At 28.4% G+C, this 19,050-nt stretch overlaps 1 protein-coding gene across 1 annotated transcript; it reads right to left on the bottom strand.

Annotated features, from left to right (window-relative positions):
* Positions 1–9,581: 9,581 nt before the first annotated feature.
* Positions 9,582–18,360, bottom strand: LOC114396187 (SNF2 domain-containing protein CLASSY 1-like). Its single transcript, XM_028358090.1, has 5 exons — positions 18,267–18,360; positions 14,060–14,307; positions 12,094–13,428; positions 11,642–11,788; positions 9,582–11,507 (listed from the first exon to the last, which is right to left on the bottom strand). Exons 1-5 carry the CDS (start codon positions 18,358–18,360, stop codon positions 9,582–9,584), a joined length of 3,750 nt encoding a protein of 1,249 aa, XP_028213891.1.
* Positions 18,361–19,050: the final 690 nt, after the last annotated feature.

The raw sequence follows: 19,050 nt of genomic DNA, 5'->3' as shown, positions 1-19,050 counted from the left end.
TAAACCAAGTATCATTATTTAATTTGTCAACGAATTTTAATTTTTTACAATTTTTCTTAAGTTATGCATTGAGAGTGTATTTTTTTTTAGATAATTATTCATCATAACTCATTATATAAGATAAATTTATTGAATTTTAAAATAATTATTTTAAAATAATTTAAACAATAATTTATTAATTTATGATTGAACGGTAATATAAAATTATTTCACACTCATAATCATTAAACTCTTTTTTTACCAACTTTATATATATATATATATATATATATATATATATATATATATATATATATATTTAATTCTTTTCAGAAAAGCAAATCAATTTACTGACTGGTAATTAGCATCTCGGGGTTCCTCTTCATCGGATGACTTATGTATTATAGTTTATTATACTCCTGGTGAGTTAAAACCTTTATTGTTAGTTGGTGTCCCTAATACAGCTTTTTGTTCGTCAATAATTGTTCTTATATTTTTTAATGATAAAAAAGATTATACAGTCATAATAAATAATCAAGATTACAAATTAGTTTGATAATCACATGACTGCTTAAAAAAATAAAAATCATGAGTGTTTTTTTAATCTTAAAAATATAATCTAATAATTTATATTTACGATTTTTATTTTTCAAAATAACCATTTTTTTAGTGTACACTGTTTATATAATGTGGGATGGCTTTGCATGGGGTAGGGGAAGGAATTTAATAGCTTTCGATGATTTTGGGTGGTGCTGGTTACGTAGTATTTTAGTTAGTGTAAATCCTAAAATATGATATAGCCGGTATCCACACTCATGATCTGTTGGAAATAACTCTTTATTAAAAATGAAACACATTGGGTGGGAAAAATTACATCGGGTAAATCATATTATTTCTAGAGACAAGTACATAGAAAGCGGCTCCTGTAAAAAAAAATGGTTATTTTGAGAAATAACAATCGTAAATATAAATTATTAGATCATATTTTTAAGATAAAATGAAACACTCATGATTTTTAATTTTGAGAAAGCGGATCCTTCACAGACATAGCAAAATTCTGAAGTAAGAAGCAAGTTCACGTGTGATGGCGAAACCCATTATAGAATATGTTAGACTGAAAGGTAACAAATTAAAATATGTTTTATTGCAGAAACCATAAACTAATAAACCTTTTGGGTAGATAGAAAAGTGATAAATCATACATAATAATAACTGAAATACTCAGCTTTTAATCAATTTAATTCAATATATATCTATTTTTGAATTTTTCAAAGAGATGCTTAGCTAGGGAGGAAACCTAATTTAGTATAAAAAAAAGAAACAAATTAAAAACATAAATTGACCATTGAATGCCTCTTAAAATATTCCGATCCATTGATGTCTACATAATAATATATATTATGGATATAACAACGATTGAATAAAATGGATATACCTATTACGTAATAGCAGATTTGTCTACGCAAAAGAGACAGTCAAAAGTGCTAATTAGAAATTAATCGCCCCATAATAAAATTCTAAACCTTTGAAAAGATAAATCAATTCTCAAAAAGATTTATTTTACTTATCTCAGTACCATGCACCATGGATCATCTTACTGTTCTGTTTAGGAATTTTCAAAGCTACGCCAACAAATTGAAATTGGGCTAAAAATCAAACATGCATGGTGTCACAACTATATTACTAGTAGCATTTAGGTGTATTACTAGTGGATGATTTTAAAGAATTTATATTCCCATTGAAGTGAACATTGCTTTGATGTGTGAATGATTCGGGTTGATATGCATTATTATCTTATGAACTAATTAAGTTTCCAAATTCATGTTCGAGAGTACAAAATTAACAAGCATAGGCAAGATAAAATTTTACATATATGATAACGAGCAATATATTTAGAGTTCAATTATTTGATGACTGATCAGAAAATCTTCTGTGTCAGCCTCTTACAATTTATATATAAGAAACAATTGAGATATTAGAGGCATGTGAGGAGCATACAGAACTGAAATCTAACTCTGCTTACGTCACCTAATAATTTATCAAATTATAATATGTTTAGTGTTTCATTGTAATCTCCAGATCATTATTTAAACAAACGTTTCGTACAAAAAACAAATTTGCCAATAATCATAGTTTGGAAATTTTCAAATGTAAAGCCAAACACATACTTGGGGATCGATGTCTGTAAAAGCCTTCTAGAAAATTTATTTGAGCTTATTTCATTTTAAAAACCGTGTAATTATTCTGATAAATTGTATATAAAAGATATTAAAATAAAGTAAATAAATTATATGAGTCGATACCAAAAGTCATTTTTGTTACCTTAATCTATCAATGTAAACTTATTTAAAAGCACCTATATATAACAAAAGCAACTCTTATCGAATGAATTATTAGTTAAATCGTTATCTTAATTATAATGCCTAGCTAGGCCCAACTCTTTTTTAGCTTTTCACTTATAGATTTTTTAATTATAAATTTACAATGTTAAGACTTTTATATATACAAAAATATTAATTTTTATTAAGTTTATAAGTATTTATAAAAAAGTTAAATGATTTATAGAAAAAAATTGAGATTTATAAATTTATTTTAAATTATGTCAAAATTTAATTAATTAATTTTATGTCCTTTGATCATTTAATGTTCTTCTATTTATAGGTATATAACTTTATGATTTATCCAAACTCGATCTTCTTTATTTGGTTTGAGAAACAAAATGAAAAGGAAGAAAATTCAAAGATAGAATTTGGATAGACAAAAAGTGGTGGGAAAAGAGGTAAATTAATAAGTTGGTCGTTATGAGAGAAATATGAAAAAGGTTAAAAGAAAGAAAAGTAAAATTATTTTTCTATTTATTTGATCGAATAGAAATGAAAAAAATTGAAAAGTTAACTATGCCCTAAAATAAATCATTTTATAAAAAAAATAGAAGAAAACAAAAATGTGGAGAATGATAAATATGAAAATAAAAATTTAAAATTCTGCTCCCCACTTTTTCATCAACATTCTTGCTAGAGATAGAAAGAAAAAGTGAGTTTCGCCTATTTTTTTTTCCTTCTCGTCTAATTTTCTCTAAACTAATTAAAGGATAAGTCAACTTCTCTCTCCCTTCTTTTACTAAATACTACTTCTCCTACGGTCCCCCCTCCCCCCAAAAAAAAGGTCGACACAGTAAAACATATCGACAAAGGATCATAATTTTAATTGAGAAAAAAAAAAAGTTATTCATTCATCATGTAAATTTTTTTATATAATTATTTAATCATAATTCACAATTCACCATTCATCATATATGATAAATTTTATACTATTAATACATAAACATTCAACTCATCATTTTAATTATATACACTAAAGCTTAACACATAAAACCATAAAACATAGTCAATAAAAGTATGCAAATAATAAATGTATAATCATAATTTTAGACAATTTAATCATTAATAAAAATAAGTTTTTTTATTTTAAAAAATAATGTATATTGATCACATGTCATTTTTAAATTTTTGAAATAGCAAATTACATGCATTTTTTTTAAAAAAAGCAATCTTGCTAGCGACATATATACAATTATTATAAACAACAATTTTTTTTATTCTAATATTTAATATACCTGCATATTTATGATCTAGAATCGAGGTCACTAATTAAGTTATATTAATCCCACTTCAATTAACTCATGCGCGCGCATGCATATATATATATATATATATATATATATATATATATATATATATATATATATATATATATATATATATATATATATATATTATATTTTATTATGTTATATATTTAAATAAGCTAATTTTTTGTAGTCAAAGATTTCTTAAATGATTTAAAGCCTTTGTAGTATAATAATTAAATAAGCTTTAAAATAATTTTAACTTAGCTTATTTAGTGTAAATTTAGATATTATTAATCATCAATGTTTTTTAGATATTATTAAATTTAATGCGAGCCAAACATGCAAACCACTAACAAGACATCTGACCTATTTCTAACCTGTGAATTTCTCCCTAATTTCATCTATCAACTAGGCATATATTATTAGCTTATGGATTTTTATCTCCTTCGCTATTGGTTTTAGTTTTACCGTTTATTTTACTCTTGAAACTTTTCTAATGATTCGTTCCTTCTCATGAACTTTATTCTTCGTCCCTTTCGTAACTTTCCCCCCCAAAGCTCACCAACTTCCACCAACTTGAATTTCTTTTTCCTTTTAACTCAATAATTAACCTTCATCGATCCCGTATTGTCCGTCTACCCTTTAAATTAAAATAAAACACAAGTGAAAAATAATCAAATAACCTTGGATGATAATAAAATACCTACTTCTTTCATCTTTATACACAGAAATCTTTTAACCAATTAACAAGAATAAACAAATTAATTAATTGAATTAATAACATTAAGTTTATTAACAATTTACATTATTTTTTCCAAATTACTTTTAAAATTATTGAGACTCAACATCTCAATTTTTTTCATTTAATTATTGTTCATTTAACTAATTAATGTATGAAGAAAGAATAATAATTATTTAGTTTCTGTTATTAGTTTATACTGGCCATCTTTCTCAATCCTTATAAGAGAGAAAAAAAGATTTGTTTTTATTAATTTATAATAATTATTATTTATTGACTAAAAAATTTTAAAATAATTAAAAATATTTTGATAAGAAAATTAACGTAAGAAATAATATTTGAAGAGAGTCTTATAAAGAAGAAAAACAAATTTTTTAAAAGAATTCAAATTCAAATATAGAGGAAGGAAAATAGTAGCTGGCTAGTAAATGAATGTGGGAGCGGCTGCTCCTAAATTATTGCCAATTGATATTTTCAGTTATAGAATGCAGTATATATTTTTTAATTAATACAACTTGGTTCAAGTTTTTGAGAGTTGAGACTGTTGCTAACCACTGTAGACTATTTTATACTCATTCAATGCACGATTGGATTAATGCAAGAGGTTTCATTTTGAAGCAAGTTAAGAGGTTTTTTATTTTATTTTTAAAATCAAGTTAAGAGGGTTGTGACTAGCATATTCACTGACTCAAAATATTTTGACCAATTCTTTTGTAGAAGTTTTGACGAGCACCTCATCTTATCTTTAGTCATCTTCTATATGTATATCCAACATGCACATATACATGTTTAAAGTGATAAATTTTTTATAAACATAATCTGTATAATAGGAATTTTCAATCTAATATTTTTTTTATAATAAAATTGTTTAGTAAAAAGTTATTTAAAAGTGTAAAAATAATTGTCTAGTAAATCCTTCCTATCTCCTATCTCTGTATGTAATGTGTTTCATTAACTTTAATACATTAATCATTTGTGTTAAATTACTGTAGTGTGCCTATAATTTCATGAAAATTTTCAATTTAATAATTAAATTGATAAAAATTCATTACATATAAAAGTTATTAAAAAATATAAGTTTATAAAAAAGAAAAATAATTATATACTAATTATGTAAAAAAAAAATTAAATTTATATGATCATTCAACTATAATTCAATTCACCATGTATGATATTACATATATAGGTATTAAACTCTTATAAAAATTCAATTTAAATATTTGTTTGTTTGATGTTGTAAAATGAGTCCTTTATTATACGGAGTGAAAATTCGTTTTAAAATATTTTACTATCCAAACTCCAAATTTAAAGTGTTCATAATTTAAAAGGAACGAAATGTTTTTCTTTGAATTTTTTTTGTTCAATCACTAAAAAAAATCCGAAAAGAGTGACAATATTGTTATTTTATGATTTTGTCCTGTCTTGATATTTGTTTTCTTGAATTATTTATACCGACATACAAGACTAATCAAGCTTTGATCAAATTCGAGGAATCTCATTTATAATATATAAATATTCTCTGGCTAAGTTAATTAATTACTCGGCGCAATATAATGAGATACAACGATACAAGATATACGACTATAAAAATTAAAGCAATACCAGATACACGGTATAGCACTGTATCCACTAGAAAAAAAAAATAATTTAATGGTGATAATCACTTTTTATATACCAATATGAGTAATATAAAACAGATAATTAATCAGAAAATTTTAAGCAACAGCCAAGTTGAGACACATCACTAAAACATAATTGTTGTAGATATAGTTAGTTATATCGGAAAGAAAATTGATCGATAATTCTGAATCAAGTTTTTTTTTTATATTATTATTTCATTTTAGGTCTGGAACGTATGCCTGTATCAAGTTGGATGGATAATCCAATTCTCCAACTTGACATGAGGGGGTTATATAAAAAAAAAGTTAAGTACATCGTACAACACTTTTAATTAAAATAAAATTTAAAAATATAAAAAAGAATAATAATTAAAATTGTGAGAAATTTTTTTGCCCTAAATTGCTATGACTTATCGGTATGAGAAAAGTTTTTAATTTTTAATTCAATTAAAAGATATAAAAAAACAAGACAAAGTATAACTAAAAATTTCACATCTTAAAACACTCAAAATAATCAAGTTTATGCCATACAATTTATCATTTTTTTTTATCAAAATATTCATGTCTTATATATCGTTTATAACTGATCATTTTTACAGCTTTCTTTTTTTAACTCATAAAAATACCGAATTATACTAATTATCATGATTACAACGAATATATACTTTGAGTAAATGAATCAATTAAGTATTATATAAATTTTAATTTTATATATTATGGTAATCATTTTTTTTAATCAAATGGAATGTTTTTTTAAATACAATATTCATTATATTGTTCCTAAAAATGTTTTTTAGTATTTAATCAAAAGTATACTCCATTTTCAATTTTAAATATAGCTTTCTCACCTTATTTTTTTCAATGCATTGCACGATGATATGATTACTATTTTCATTATTAATATTTTTATGAACACATGACTATTTATGGGATTGATTAGAATTCATGACAATTGATGGGTGCGTTTCTTCACTTTTTTCACCACTTTTTGGTTTTCTCTCCTCTATGTTCTTTTTTTTTGGTGTGAGAGCAAGGTGAATTTGGATTCTTGAATGTTCACCAATGGAGATTTGATCTAAGAATGGATGAAAAACCAATTAAATGCAAACATGTATTTAAGAAGAAATATAGGATTCTAAGAGTTAAACTAGTATGGTATAAAGTAAGGCTTATGAAAACGTTTTTCGTAGAAGAATTAATTATGGTGAAATTGAAGATATAAAATGAGTTGAGTGATTAAGAAAGAATAGAAAGAGGAAAAAATTATGGGTTCGATCTTCTTCTAACAAAAAATTAACAATCAATAACTAATCTAATTCATTGATTAACTATAAAGTATAAGTTAAAAGAAATCAACTATAAAGCAACTATAAAGTATAAGTTAAAAGGAATCAACTACAAAGCAATGTATAAGTTAAAAGGAATCAGTTACAAAGCAAGGAACATGAAGGTTGAGAAAACAAATGCTCGAAGTTGTGAGATAGTGTTGTGATGAGTTAAGAAACGTGTTGGGGACTCTTGCTTGCCAAAACTTCTCTTGATGTAATCTTAATAGATTTTTTTCATTTAACATTAACATAATTATTATCTGCATCTACTAGTCTATTCTAACTAAAATTCCTCAAATAAAAAAACCTAAATCACTTAATATCGCTCTCAATCCCTTTGTGATTGATTACTAGATGATTTGTATTCAGAGCAAAGATGCATAAACATGCTAAAGAAAACCACTCTATCCTAGATATGACTCATTTTAGATATTCTTCATAAGTTTTTAATATACAAACATTTCCCATAAATATGTAAATAAACATAGGGATGAATAATAATAACAACATTATATTAAAAGATAGTTTAAAATCATTACACTAAAGAAAGTTTGGTTTGAAAAGCTCCCAAAAATGGATAATTTTAGTCACTCATTGTCATGAGAGACTTATAAATATAAAAGTGAGATGAAAGGGAAGAAAATGAAAGAGAAATGGATTGAAACAGATTGAAATGGATTGAAACGGATTTTCCTTCTATTAGCTTCTTTGCTTTCCCTTGCTTCTTCTTCTTTACTTCTTTTTGGTTTCTTCATTCTTAAGGAAACAAATGTTTCCTTTTCTTTTTATATGTTTCACTAATTAATTGGTCAATTAGAACTCTGTTGTAGATCAAGTGGCCACGTACTAAGTGCAGGATACACGCTTAACGCGTTTGCTCGTAACAACTGTCTTTCAATGTGACTCCCTGTGCTAAATGACTTGCTTGATTGAGTGGTTTTAACTCGCGGGTCGTGTTGAGTGTGACACTTTAGTTCATTAATTATCTTTCATGCTTATGCTACAACTCTACATAAAATACAACCAAAATTATTCTAAAATCATTAATTTTAACATCTTCTAGATAAAAACTCAAAAGTTAATTTTTATTGTTTTAAGATACAATAAATAATAAAAAATAAGAAAATGAGATAATTAGTATGTGATTTTAATATATAAATAATATATGCAATAACACTTATCAATTACCAAAAAAGGAGAACTATGTGTTTTTGTTGAAAAAATCCGTAAGAGAATGCTACACATTTATAAATTTATCTTTTTTAAAATTTCTTTGTTTAACTTCTCCATTAGTATTTATAAACTTATAATTATTTTAGTTTATGCAATGCATGTTTATTTCGTATAACTAAAATTTATAATATATTTTTTAACATACAAATTATATTTTAAATTTATGATAAAAAAATTATATTATTATATAATATTATTTTTAACTATTGATAATTTCTTCTGCATATAAAAATTAAGAAAAATTCTTAAAAAAACTTTTGTTGAAGAAAAAAAATCTTTAAAATGTTCTCTTTGAAAAATAACTCCTTAAAAATGTTTTCATTCAACATAACTATTATAATTTATGACTTTCTTGTAAATTAAATTCAAATACTTTTTTCTGTTGAAAATTTCCGATAAAATAGAAATAAATTCAAATTAGGCCCTAGCATAATTTTATCGTAATGGGGTGTGTATTGAAATATAGACAGATTGGGTTACATTACATAAGCAAGCAGATGGCGCTATGGCTCCTTTATTTTCCACTGTCCCTGCTCCTGTTTCAAGTATCGCGCAAGCTCCTGCAAGGTATTATATATATAGTATTAACGACCACGGTTATCTGAAACCCAAATCTGAATTTATATAGTAGTATTACTTGGCAACAATGTCATAAGATAAGAGAAACCATGAATTCAATCCACAGAATGATAAGACTCAGACCAAGAGATCACATGAATGGCTCCAAAATGTGCATTTGTATTAAAGTTTTCAATTTTAATTTTGGATGATAAGTTTCTACTAAACTCGAATTTGCGTTGCATTTCAGCAGAGAAGAGTCAAATCTGTCTTCGACACGCCATGCCTAATTTTATGTGGTGTTTGGATTTTTTTTTTTCCAATCAAAACTCTAAAGTGGCATGCATATATGGAAATTTTGAACAAACACTGAAGGTACATGCCGACAAGAATTCTAGTGATCTAGTGCAAACACTGTTAACAACACTAATACGGAGAATGTAGGATTAGGATACATATAAACGTAAATTATGCACATGTTTTCATACCTCTCTTCAATTTGTTGAAGCCTTTTCATTCTTTAGAATCATATGAATAGTTTTAGACTTGTCCTCCTCAACCATTTCCCTCAGTATATCATCTTCAATGTTCACTGCTCGCGAATGTGAAGGGTTCTGCTCAAAAGCCTCACTAAAAATCATGCTAGAAACCCACTCTTTCCAAGTGGTTCTTTTGTACTTATCTTCCTCCAATGTGCCTGTTACCAAGAGCTGATAAACGTAAACCATTTTTTCTTGACCAGGACGAAAAGCCCGTGCAATAGCCTGTTTTGTTTTCGATGGATTCCATTCTGAGTCCAAAAAAATCACTCTAGAAGCTGCTGTTAAACTAATGCCTTCAGCACAAGCTGTAATTGAAGCAAGGAGTACCTTTGATGCTCCTCCATGCTCCTCAAACTTATCTATCACTTTCCCGCGTTCAAAGAGGTCTAGTTCCCCACTAAGCAGCAGAATTTCTCTATCTTTTTTCCATTTGAAGAACATCTCAAATAACTCTATCAATAACTTCACAGGTGCAAGGTTGTGGCAGAAGATAAGTACTTTCTCTCTCTGCATAACACGGAAAACAAGGCTCAGAACAAATTTAACTTTTGATCCTGCTTTCATATCATACTTGTATTTGTCTAGCTGCTTCAATTGGTCCGCAGTGAAAAACTTATTTGCGCATGAGGTTGTTTTAACCAACCATGGATGTATTGATCCAAGAGTTACCAAAAGCTCTAGCTCTAGAGGGTAACCATTGCACTCGTCCACTCTCGTGTGTAGTTTTGGCAAAATCTCACGCTGCTTGTCAGTTGTATTCATTAGCAACGTGTAGATTTGTAAACCAGGAGCACTATCAAAATTTTCACTCTCATAAACATCTACAAAACCATTTGTGGTTTCTCTCAACATGTTTAGACCCTGCATCCTCTCATTTCCAATACCCGAGTCAATTTTCTTAGCAATTTTATCTAAGAACAATTTTCTAGCTCGTGATTCTAGCAAATGACCTGCCTTTTCTACTGTTTTGCTTTTCCTTCTGGTAATCGGGTCTAATGTATCAAGCACTTCGGAGATAAACTTTGGTCTTGCCAAGCAAAGTGTGTTGAAGTATTCACAAAAATTGTTCTGAAATAATGTACCGGAAAGTAGTATTCTTAGATCTGTTTTCAGTTTCATCAACCCTTTCCTCAACCTTGACTTGGTGCTTCTTGGATTGTGCCCTTCATCAAGTATCAAGATCCCAGGACCTTCCCTCAATGCTTTAGCCATATATTTTCTGTGTGCAAACTCTGAACCCTCTCTCATTAATGCTAAAAATGCAGTATAGCTCATGACCAAAACACTTGGTTTCTCTTGCCACAGTTTTATCTTTTGCAAGCAGTCCAAAACATGCTTGACATCTTTATTTGGATTTGGAAAACCAGGAAGAACAATTGAATTTTGCTCAGTATCTTTCTGAGTTCCACCACGCCCATGAATCAGATACACTGGCATAGAAATTTCCCACTTGTTGAATTCTTTGCACCAAGTGTAAAGTGTGCCTTTTGGAGCAAGGATAAGAGGCTTCTTCCCTGGGAATAGCTTTAAATAGCTAACGAGAAATGCAATGATGAGAAAAGTTTTACCAGCTCCAGGAGCATGAGATATCACACAACCCCCTCTTCTTTTGGATTCTGCATCCATAAGTTTTGGCTCCATAGACCCTCCAATATTTTGCCAAAGAAATTCAAAAGCCTTCTTTTGGTGGTCATGCAACTTTTCTCTAAATTGGGGAATTAACTTCCAAACGTTATCATGTTCCATAGAGTTATGTTCATCTGTAGGAGCATGAGTTGAGAGCAGATGGAAATCATCATCTTTACTAGCCTTTTCCTTTGTATCTTTTCCATTGCATTGCTTTTCCTCTTGGTGCCTCACTGAGCGTTGCATTTCAATCTGCCAATATGAACAGGTTTTTGAACAAATTGGGAGGTTATAGTCAATATGAGGAACTATGTTTATAGTTGCATAGGCTTTTTGAAAAGTGAATTAAAGAAATCAAACCAAACATGGTTTTGAACTTGACTTACGAAGGGTGGCGTAATATATTTTATCTCGGTTTTCACAAAGCCACATTTGTAGCAATAAATTCCAATTTCTTCAGACAATCTGTAATCATGCGGACAAGTGCGATTAGATTCTTCCGTAGTCTTGGCAAAATTGGCACTATTTGAACCCTGATGAGATAGTTACACCGAAATAACCTCAGAAAAGAAGATAAAAAAGGCAGAATATACAGATACAAATAAAAGGACAAAACTTGGTCGCAATTTCTTCGGTATTAATTGGTGTTGTTCTCTAATTAGAATTGAAGTTTTATCTTGATAATGTGTTAACATTTAACGCAAACTTGTGTTATGCAGATTAACTAAGTAAAACTCCAATTTTGATTGAACAACAACACCAACAATATTTAAGGAACTGCATCTAAATTTTCTCCGTAAAAGAAATGCAACATAGAAAAGGGAATCAGTTGTTACACCTCTGTTTCTTCAAGATAACTTGATGCCAGTGCCATTTCCATTTCTCTCCACAACATATCGATCTCAGAGATTTGCTCCTCGTCCTCTCTTTCAGGTATTTCTGCTTCCTTCTTTTGCCCAAAGTTGCCTATTTCCTTCCGCTGGTCCATTACAGGTGGCTCTTCTGTAGTTGGTGTTCTATTGACATCCTTCAAGTATGAATCTATCATTTCCTTGTAGGCAGTTGCATTTAAGCTTCTGTCTTTATAACTGTGTTCTGCAGCATGGCTTCTGCTTCTTGAATACCATGATGAACCATGTCTTTTCTCGCTAACTCCTTTATTGGAATTTATGCCTTCCCTTCCAGGATCAAAATCTACATCAGCTTCCAGATCAACTAATCTCTTCCTCTTAAGCTTAGGGGTGCTATAATATGCATCACTTCTTCTAGTAACATTGTCATTGAGATGATGATGCTCAAGGGCTAATGAATCACCTTCTTCAAGAAGAGGAACACTAGCAAGTTGAGTTTGATTGGCCTCACCTGACTTTAATTCCAGCGTTTCATTCCTCCCATGGTACACTATAATCTCCTGGCAAGAACTCAGTTCATTGACCTTTTGACTATTGTCACTATTCTCTTGTGCTAATGGCAATGACTCTTCACCACCATCATCATCATCTTTCCTTTTGTTTAACTTGTATGGCCAGGTTCGAACATTACCAACCTTTATCTCAGAAACATTACCACAATCAGAGTAACGTTCAGGTTGTATGTTCCTACGTTTGGATCGTCGTAAGCCCTCAAAACCATAAGATGATGGCACTTCATCATAATGGGAATCATGTTTATCGCCGCTTGTATTGGTGTCAGTCTCAAATAAATCAACTAGATGAATAACAGGCATTTGCGTGCCGTCTTCGTTCACTTTAAAGTTCACAACACTTATTTCAGAATCCATGTATAATGAAGAGGTTGTGGCATCACTCCCTAAAATTTGATACACAATATTGTTTTCCACAGATCTTGCACAGAATGAAACCTTCCTTATAGCAGATGCAACAACCAACCATGAAAGGTCAGATATAAATTTTCCTAACAATTTAGTATGTGGCACTTTGGAGCAGTCTTCAGATGATTCCCATCGATAGTATTTGTGTTGACAAGTATTACGTTCAAGCTTTTGGAGGATGGCAATTTCATTTATTCCAACTACTTTAACCTCCTTCCTAAGAGTTCTCAGCTCTGTACCAAGTGAACCTTGATTAACATAGAAGTTTACATAATACTGACATGAGCACTCTGGATTATGTGGTTTTCTCTGTATGGAATTTATTTTAGCATCAAGCCACACCTAAAATCAAAAAGAGAAAGAAACACTTGATCAGATTTTTAATGTCCTAAAGACTACAATTCTTGAATTAAAGGAGAGAATTAACTCAGGTCTACTGGTGCTAAAAACAACATCAAGAAAGGCCAAATGAATAATCACCTAACAAATGCATACAAAAACTAATCCTTTAGATTAATAAATCAAGATAATTCAGTTTGTTTAGAGAAGAGTATGTTAGAGAGTCTGCTCTTAATTTCTCTTAATGTTTTGTTTGGCTATCATCTCATATAAAGAGAATTAATAAGTATCTACCGATAGATCGAGTAACACTAGACTCAAATCCTTAAGGAAAATTTTGAGTTTGAGTCTTGCAGACAAAAAAATGTTGTTGAGAGAGAGATTTCAGGAAAGATATCCAACCAAATAATTTAAGAAAGTTATCAACAAAATTAGGGATACTTCACAATAATGTCATAATAATCCAAAAATCTAATAAGTATCAAGCAATCAACAGCAAGGAAGAATACAAACTAAATCTACCACATCCATGAAGATTAATCAAACACACGCTAGAAAAATTGATAAAGAGTAACTGAGATAGACAAAAAAATCCAATTTTATATAGAACTACAACTAAAAGGCATTAACTTACATGATTAGCACTAGATTCATCTGAATTGTCATTACCCTGAGAGGCTGAGAGAACACATATGTCAATCCCAGTTCGTAAAAAGGAGCAATCTGATAAAGTAGCTTTCCTTGACCTAACTCGAACGTCTGAAAAGGAGCCTTTCTTAATGGTCATATGGTGATTATCTACAAAATATAGGGTCGTAGTTCCAGACTCAAATTTTATGAGCTCCACAGCTCGCCATGACCGAGACAAATATGCCTCGAAGGCTGTTTCAAACAAAATTTTGAGGGAGTTAATATAGTACGAAAATGAAAACTAATGAATGTGAGCACCGTATGATTATAGGAAAAAAAAATTGTAGCCAATTGGGTACACATAATATGAAAGAACTAGTCACTGAAGTATGCCCTGTGAATTACAGATGTCCTTTCACGTGGATCAGGGCATTAACAATCTCTCCAATATCATAAAATCATCAATATAAGCTCTAAAGTCTAATCCATTGATCTTTATTTTCTATTTTGCCATGCATGGTGATGATGTATTAACGAAAAGAAGGGGAAAGACTTACGACAAGCATGGAATGGATGCTTCCGTTGACGTAAATGACTTTTTCTATGCATCATTGTATTGCGTGCACCTGCAGTACTATGTAATATCAGGCAGCAACTACTATAAAATACAAATTCAAGATCAAGGCTTAATTAAGTCTACACGATAAGCTGGCTAATTCTTGACATATATACATGGATATAATAAATCATATCATGCATATTTTTGGAAGTTTCAATGCAATCTCCCTGACATGTAAATATACCTGATTTTATATCCACAACTTATGTTTATGTTGGGATACAATACCCCTTTACCACAATAAAGTGAGAGAAAAATTAAGAATGATGATAGAATGGAATAATTGTAACATTTACTCTTCCAAACATATTTCTGCAAACTATGGAAACGTTGTAACTTTATATATTGTGTAACAACTCAAGCAGCATTGATTTTTTCAATCATTTTTTTTTGTTCGTATAACTAACCACACCTATATATGTTCAAAAAAGTGCCATTAACAAAGGAAAAACCGATTGCTTTTTAAAAAATAGTATTCATGGTGAATTCAAAATCCATTGGTCTCTTTCTATACGTGGCAAAAATTAAGTACTCAAACTTCAAACGTAAACATGAATTCAAACTTCAAATGCATAACAAACTTGATCTACCATATGCATGTAGCCTAACAGAAAATTCCTATCAAACTCCGATAAACATGTTGCACGGCGCCCTAAACTGGAGTCAATCTTTACCTGAAATAAGCTATTGAGATATACTCTTAAAACTCAAGGCGCAACAAGCAATGCTGCACCAAAGAAAAGAGAGTGGAAAAATAAAAATGAAGTAGACCGCGCGTGGAGTAAATCGTAGAGTGAGAGTTGAAGTTCAAAAAACCTTAAATTTTGTGCGTACTCATTTGAGAGATTGACCATAGTGGACATTTGCAATTAAAGTGCAAGATCAGATACTCAAACCAATATTTTTTTTGGTTAATGAATAAAATGTTTATTCAGAAGAAAAAAAATATTTAGGTCATTGGGTCCCAAATACTCATTAGGGTTATAGGGCTCAAGCTCCAAGAGTACTTATAAAAGCAGGGTTAGACCCATGATTTAATGATGGAGGGCAGATATACAAATTAAAATTCATCTTATAAATATATTAACTAGGATTAAAATCATACTATGTATTCATAATTATGTGTTTTTCAAATTTATCTAACAACATATAATAAAAAATATATTTACATAGAAGATAACTCTAGTTTTGTTTTAGTATAAATATATGTTTTAAAAAATATTTATTTTATTTTTTCATTTAAAATCAAATCAATTAAGTCATATAATAAGAAAGTTTCCTAAATTAAGGATATCTTATCTCAATTTTCATAAAACACGTTTATATTGACTATCATTTTGAAATTTAAATTTTTTATGCGAAGTTATAAATAAATGTCATTTTAAAAAATGAAACAATATCAACTAAACAAATATTAATATCAATCAAATTAATAATATATATACATTAAATGATATTAATCACTAATAAAATAAGTACTGCAAATTTCTTTTTATAAACGTATCAGATTCAATACAAATCAATAATAAGTAAATTAATGTCAATTATATACTTGATGAAATTAAAACAATAAGTCAAAGAAACATATTGTTTTAATTGAAGTTGACAATAAAGTAAATTATAAAACTATTTTTATAATATAATAGAATTGCTAAGTCACAAAAACCCAACAATATAATTGTTTCAATTAAAATTAAAAACAAGTCAATTAATATATAATATATTTTTCCAATTCTATAATTTAAATAACACATAAACATATTAATAATGATCAAGCACGTCAATAATTATATTTTTTTTACTAAATTAAACTTTTGGTCCTTTAACTTATTTTTTATATTTATTTTGGTCATTTACTTTTTAAATATGGGTCAATTTGGTTCTTCTAAAACAGTGATAATTTTTTAAAAAAATTGGAACACAATTTTTAAATCCTTTTTTTTATTGATTGAAGAGCTGGGATTTCTTCAATTAAATTTATCTACTTAAAAACTAAATAAAGAATGACCGGTGTTTGAATAAAAGTGAGTCATAAATAAGATGGAAAATATGTAAAAGAGTGAGTCTTAGAAGCAAACAAAAAAACAATTTGACATTAGATTTTTTTATTTATTTAGATTCACTTTTCATGTTGTTTTTATCATGTTTATAGTCTTTTTTTATTCAAACATCAATTGATTTTCATAATTTTTATGTAGATAAACTTAGTAACACAAATTTTACATCTTGAATCGACTACAAAATACTCAAAATTATATCTCAAATTTAAAAATGATCAATGTTTTCAAAGGATCAAATTAACCCAAATTTAAAAGATAAATAATTAAAATGATTTTTGACAGATAAAAAAACAAAATAAATCTTAAAAATACGAAAGAACTAAAAGTATAATTTAACATTTTTTGTCATTATATTATTGGTGTGAGAATTTAACAACTTTTAATAATTAATCTATGCTAAAAAGTCTATTTGGTCACCTTTAATAGAATTTATTTTACCATATTTTTTTTAAATTTACTTAAAAGACTAAAAAAACTTGTTTTAGTTATCCTAAGTCCGGATTTACTGAGACTTTTTTTTTTAGTTTTTATACATTATTTAATTTTTTAAATTATAAAAAATTAACTAAAAGATAAATGGTACATGAAATAAAATATCGGTCACATGAAAACAAGATTATATCTTTTTTTACATCTTTAATATTTTGATTAAATATATAAATAAGATATATTAGTATACATGATGAAAATATTTGTAAACGTGATGAATATTTAAAATATTATAACATGTATTAAATAATTTATGCAATTTTTTAAAAATATAATATTTGTAAATTTTATTATCTTTATTATTTTTCTTACAAAAATATTATTACGATTTGTAATTTTTTTTTATTTTTATAAAAATATATTTATATTAATATTAAAAATATAAAAAATTAATAATGCTGATATATATATTTAAATAATTATATATTCATATACATCTTATATCATTTTCATTTATATAATTTTTTTAAAATATTATCTTAATAAATATGCTTGCATTTATATATAACCATGATGTTTAGATTAGTAAGGTTAAATAAAAAACAATTTAACAAATTTAATTAAAAACATTTGAGACCAAAAACTAGGATTTAAAATTTGTATATTAGAACAATAGAAGCTAATGAAAAGGGTTGATTGCCATAGAATAGGTCCTTTGACTCATTTTAAAGATAAATTGACTCCACTAAAAATTAATTGCACATAAACTTAGTGAATTAGTAATATTTTTTGTTCACCATATAACATCTCCAAAAATAGGTTCATAGAAATTTATGAGATAAAATAAATTAAATACTTTTGTTCGTGCAAATGATGAAGTTTAAGATGGTGAATCTTGTTAGATAGTTCATAGTGATAAAGGAAATATAAACTGTTAGATTGTGCATTTTATTAATTAAGAGTTAGGATATGTTACTTGCAACTTTGTTGGTATTTTTTTTAATAATAATTTATTAAATATGCTGAGTGTATTTGACACCTTTCCAACCCATCAGAGCTTTATTTTTGTTTTTGTTCTTTAGCCCCACGAGATATGGCCGAACCCGTCACTCCACCACGAAGACCCGCCACAGCCACGCGAGCTACCACCCCATAACTGTTTCCAAGAAGAACACCGTTCAAAATCATGGCCTCCATATTCCCTGACCAACACCAAATAGAATTACCACAAAAGTCCAACACCATTGGAAGCTATGGAAAAACATGGAGATGAGCAAGGGTGTAAAAGTCATTCACTCCCATCTTTCATTAAGGTTATTTTTGTCCCTACAATACTTTTTAAAAAATGGCCCACAGCACAAGGCCCTCTAAGGGCTTATGGCCTATGATTGTTAGGGCAACCTTTAATTAGTTACTTTAAACTTTCAAGTGTTGACTTCGTATGAGATTAATTTTAGTGGTACGCTAGTTTTAAGTAGAATTTCTCAATCCATATATAGATATTATATTTTGCCAAAATAGAAATTTTTTTAAAGTTACACGAGTGGCTATAATATTAGATTAGTGCCCCCGTAACACCATTAACTCACATGCTTTGACGAAAATATCAACATGCAATGCAAGGCTATTATATCTTGGCGTTGACGAATATTCCGATTCCTAATCTAAAGCTTCTAAGACCCCTCCCCTCCTCTTTTTTCATTTCTTTCATTCAGACATTGTTCTTCATAACTCAACAACAAAAAATTAAGACATTGTTTTTTCATATCATTGCGTGCTCCACTCAGCATTTTATGTCCCTGGGTACGTGTTTGTGTTGCGTCATCATGCATGCAAACACAAACACAGAAATACTAATTTGATTAGTTGGATATATATAGCGATAAT

Source organism: Glycine soja, chromosome 18 (assembly GCF_004193775.1).
Source record: "Glycine soja cultivar W05 chromosome 18, ASM419377v2, whole genome shotgun sequence".
NCBI lineage: Eukaryota > Viridiplantae > Streptophyta > Magnoliopsida > Fabales > Fabaceae > Glycine > Glycine soja.
Note: the sequence above shows the minus strand (reverse complement) of the source record. Positions and strands in the feature narration are given on the sequence as shown.

Excerpts from the sequence above, each read along its gene's own strand:
- LOC114396187 (XM_028358090.1), bottom strand. The coding sequence starts at position 18,360 with ATGGAGGCCATGATTTTGAACGGTGTTCTTCTTGGAAACAGTTATGGG. Across the intron at positions 11,789-12,093 it reads GTTATCTTGAAGAAACAGAG|GGTTCAAATAGTGCCAATTT; the intron begins GTGTAACAACTG and ends CTATCTCATCAG. Across the intron at positions 11,508-11,641 it reads AATATATTACGCCACCCTTC|ATTGAAATGCAACGCTCAGT; the intron begins GTAAGTCAAGTT and ends TCATATTGGCAG.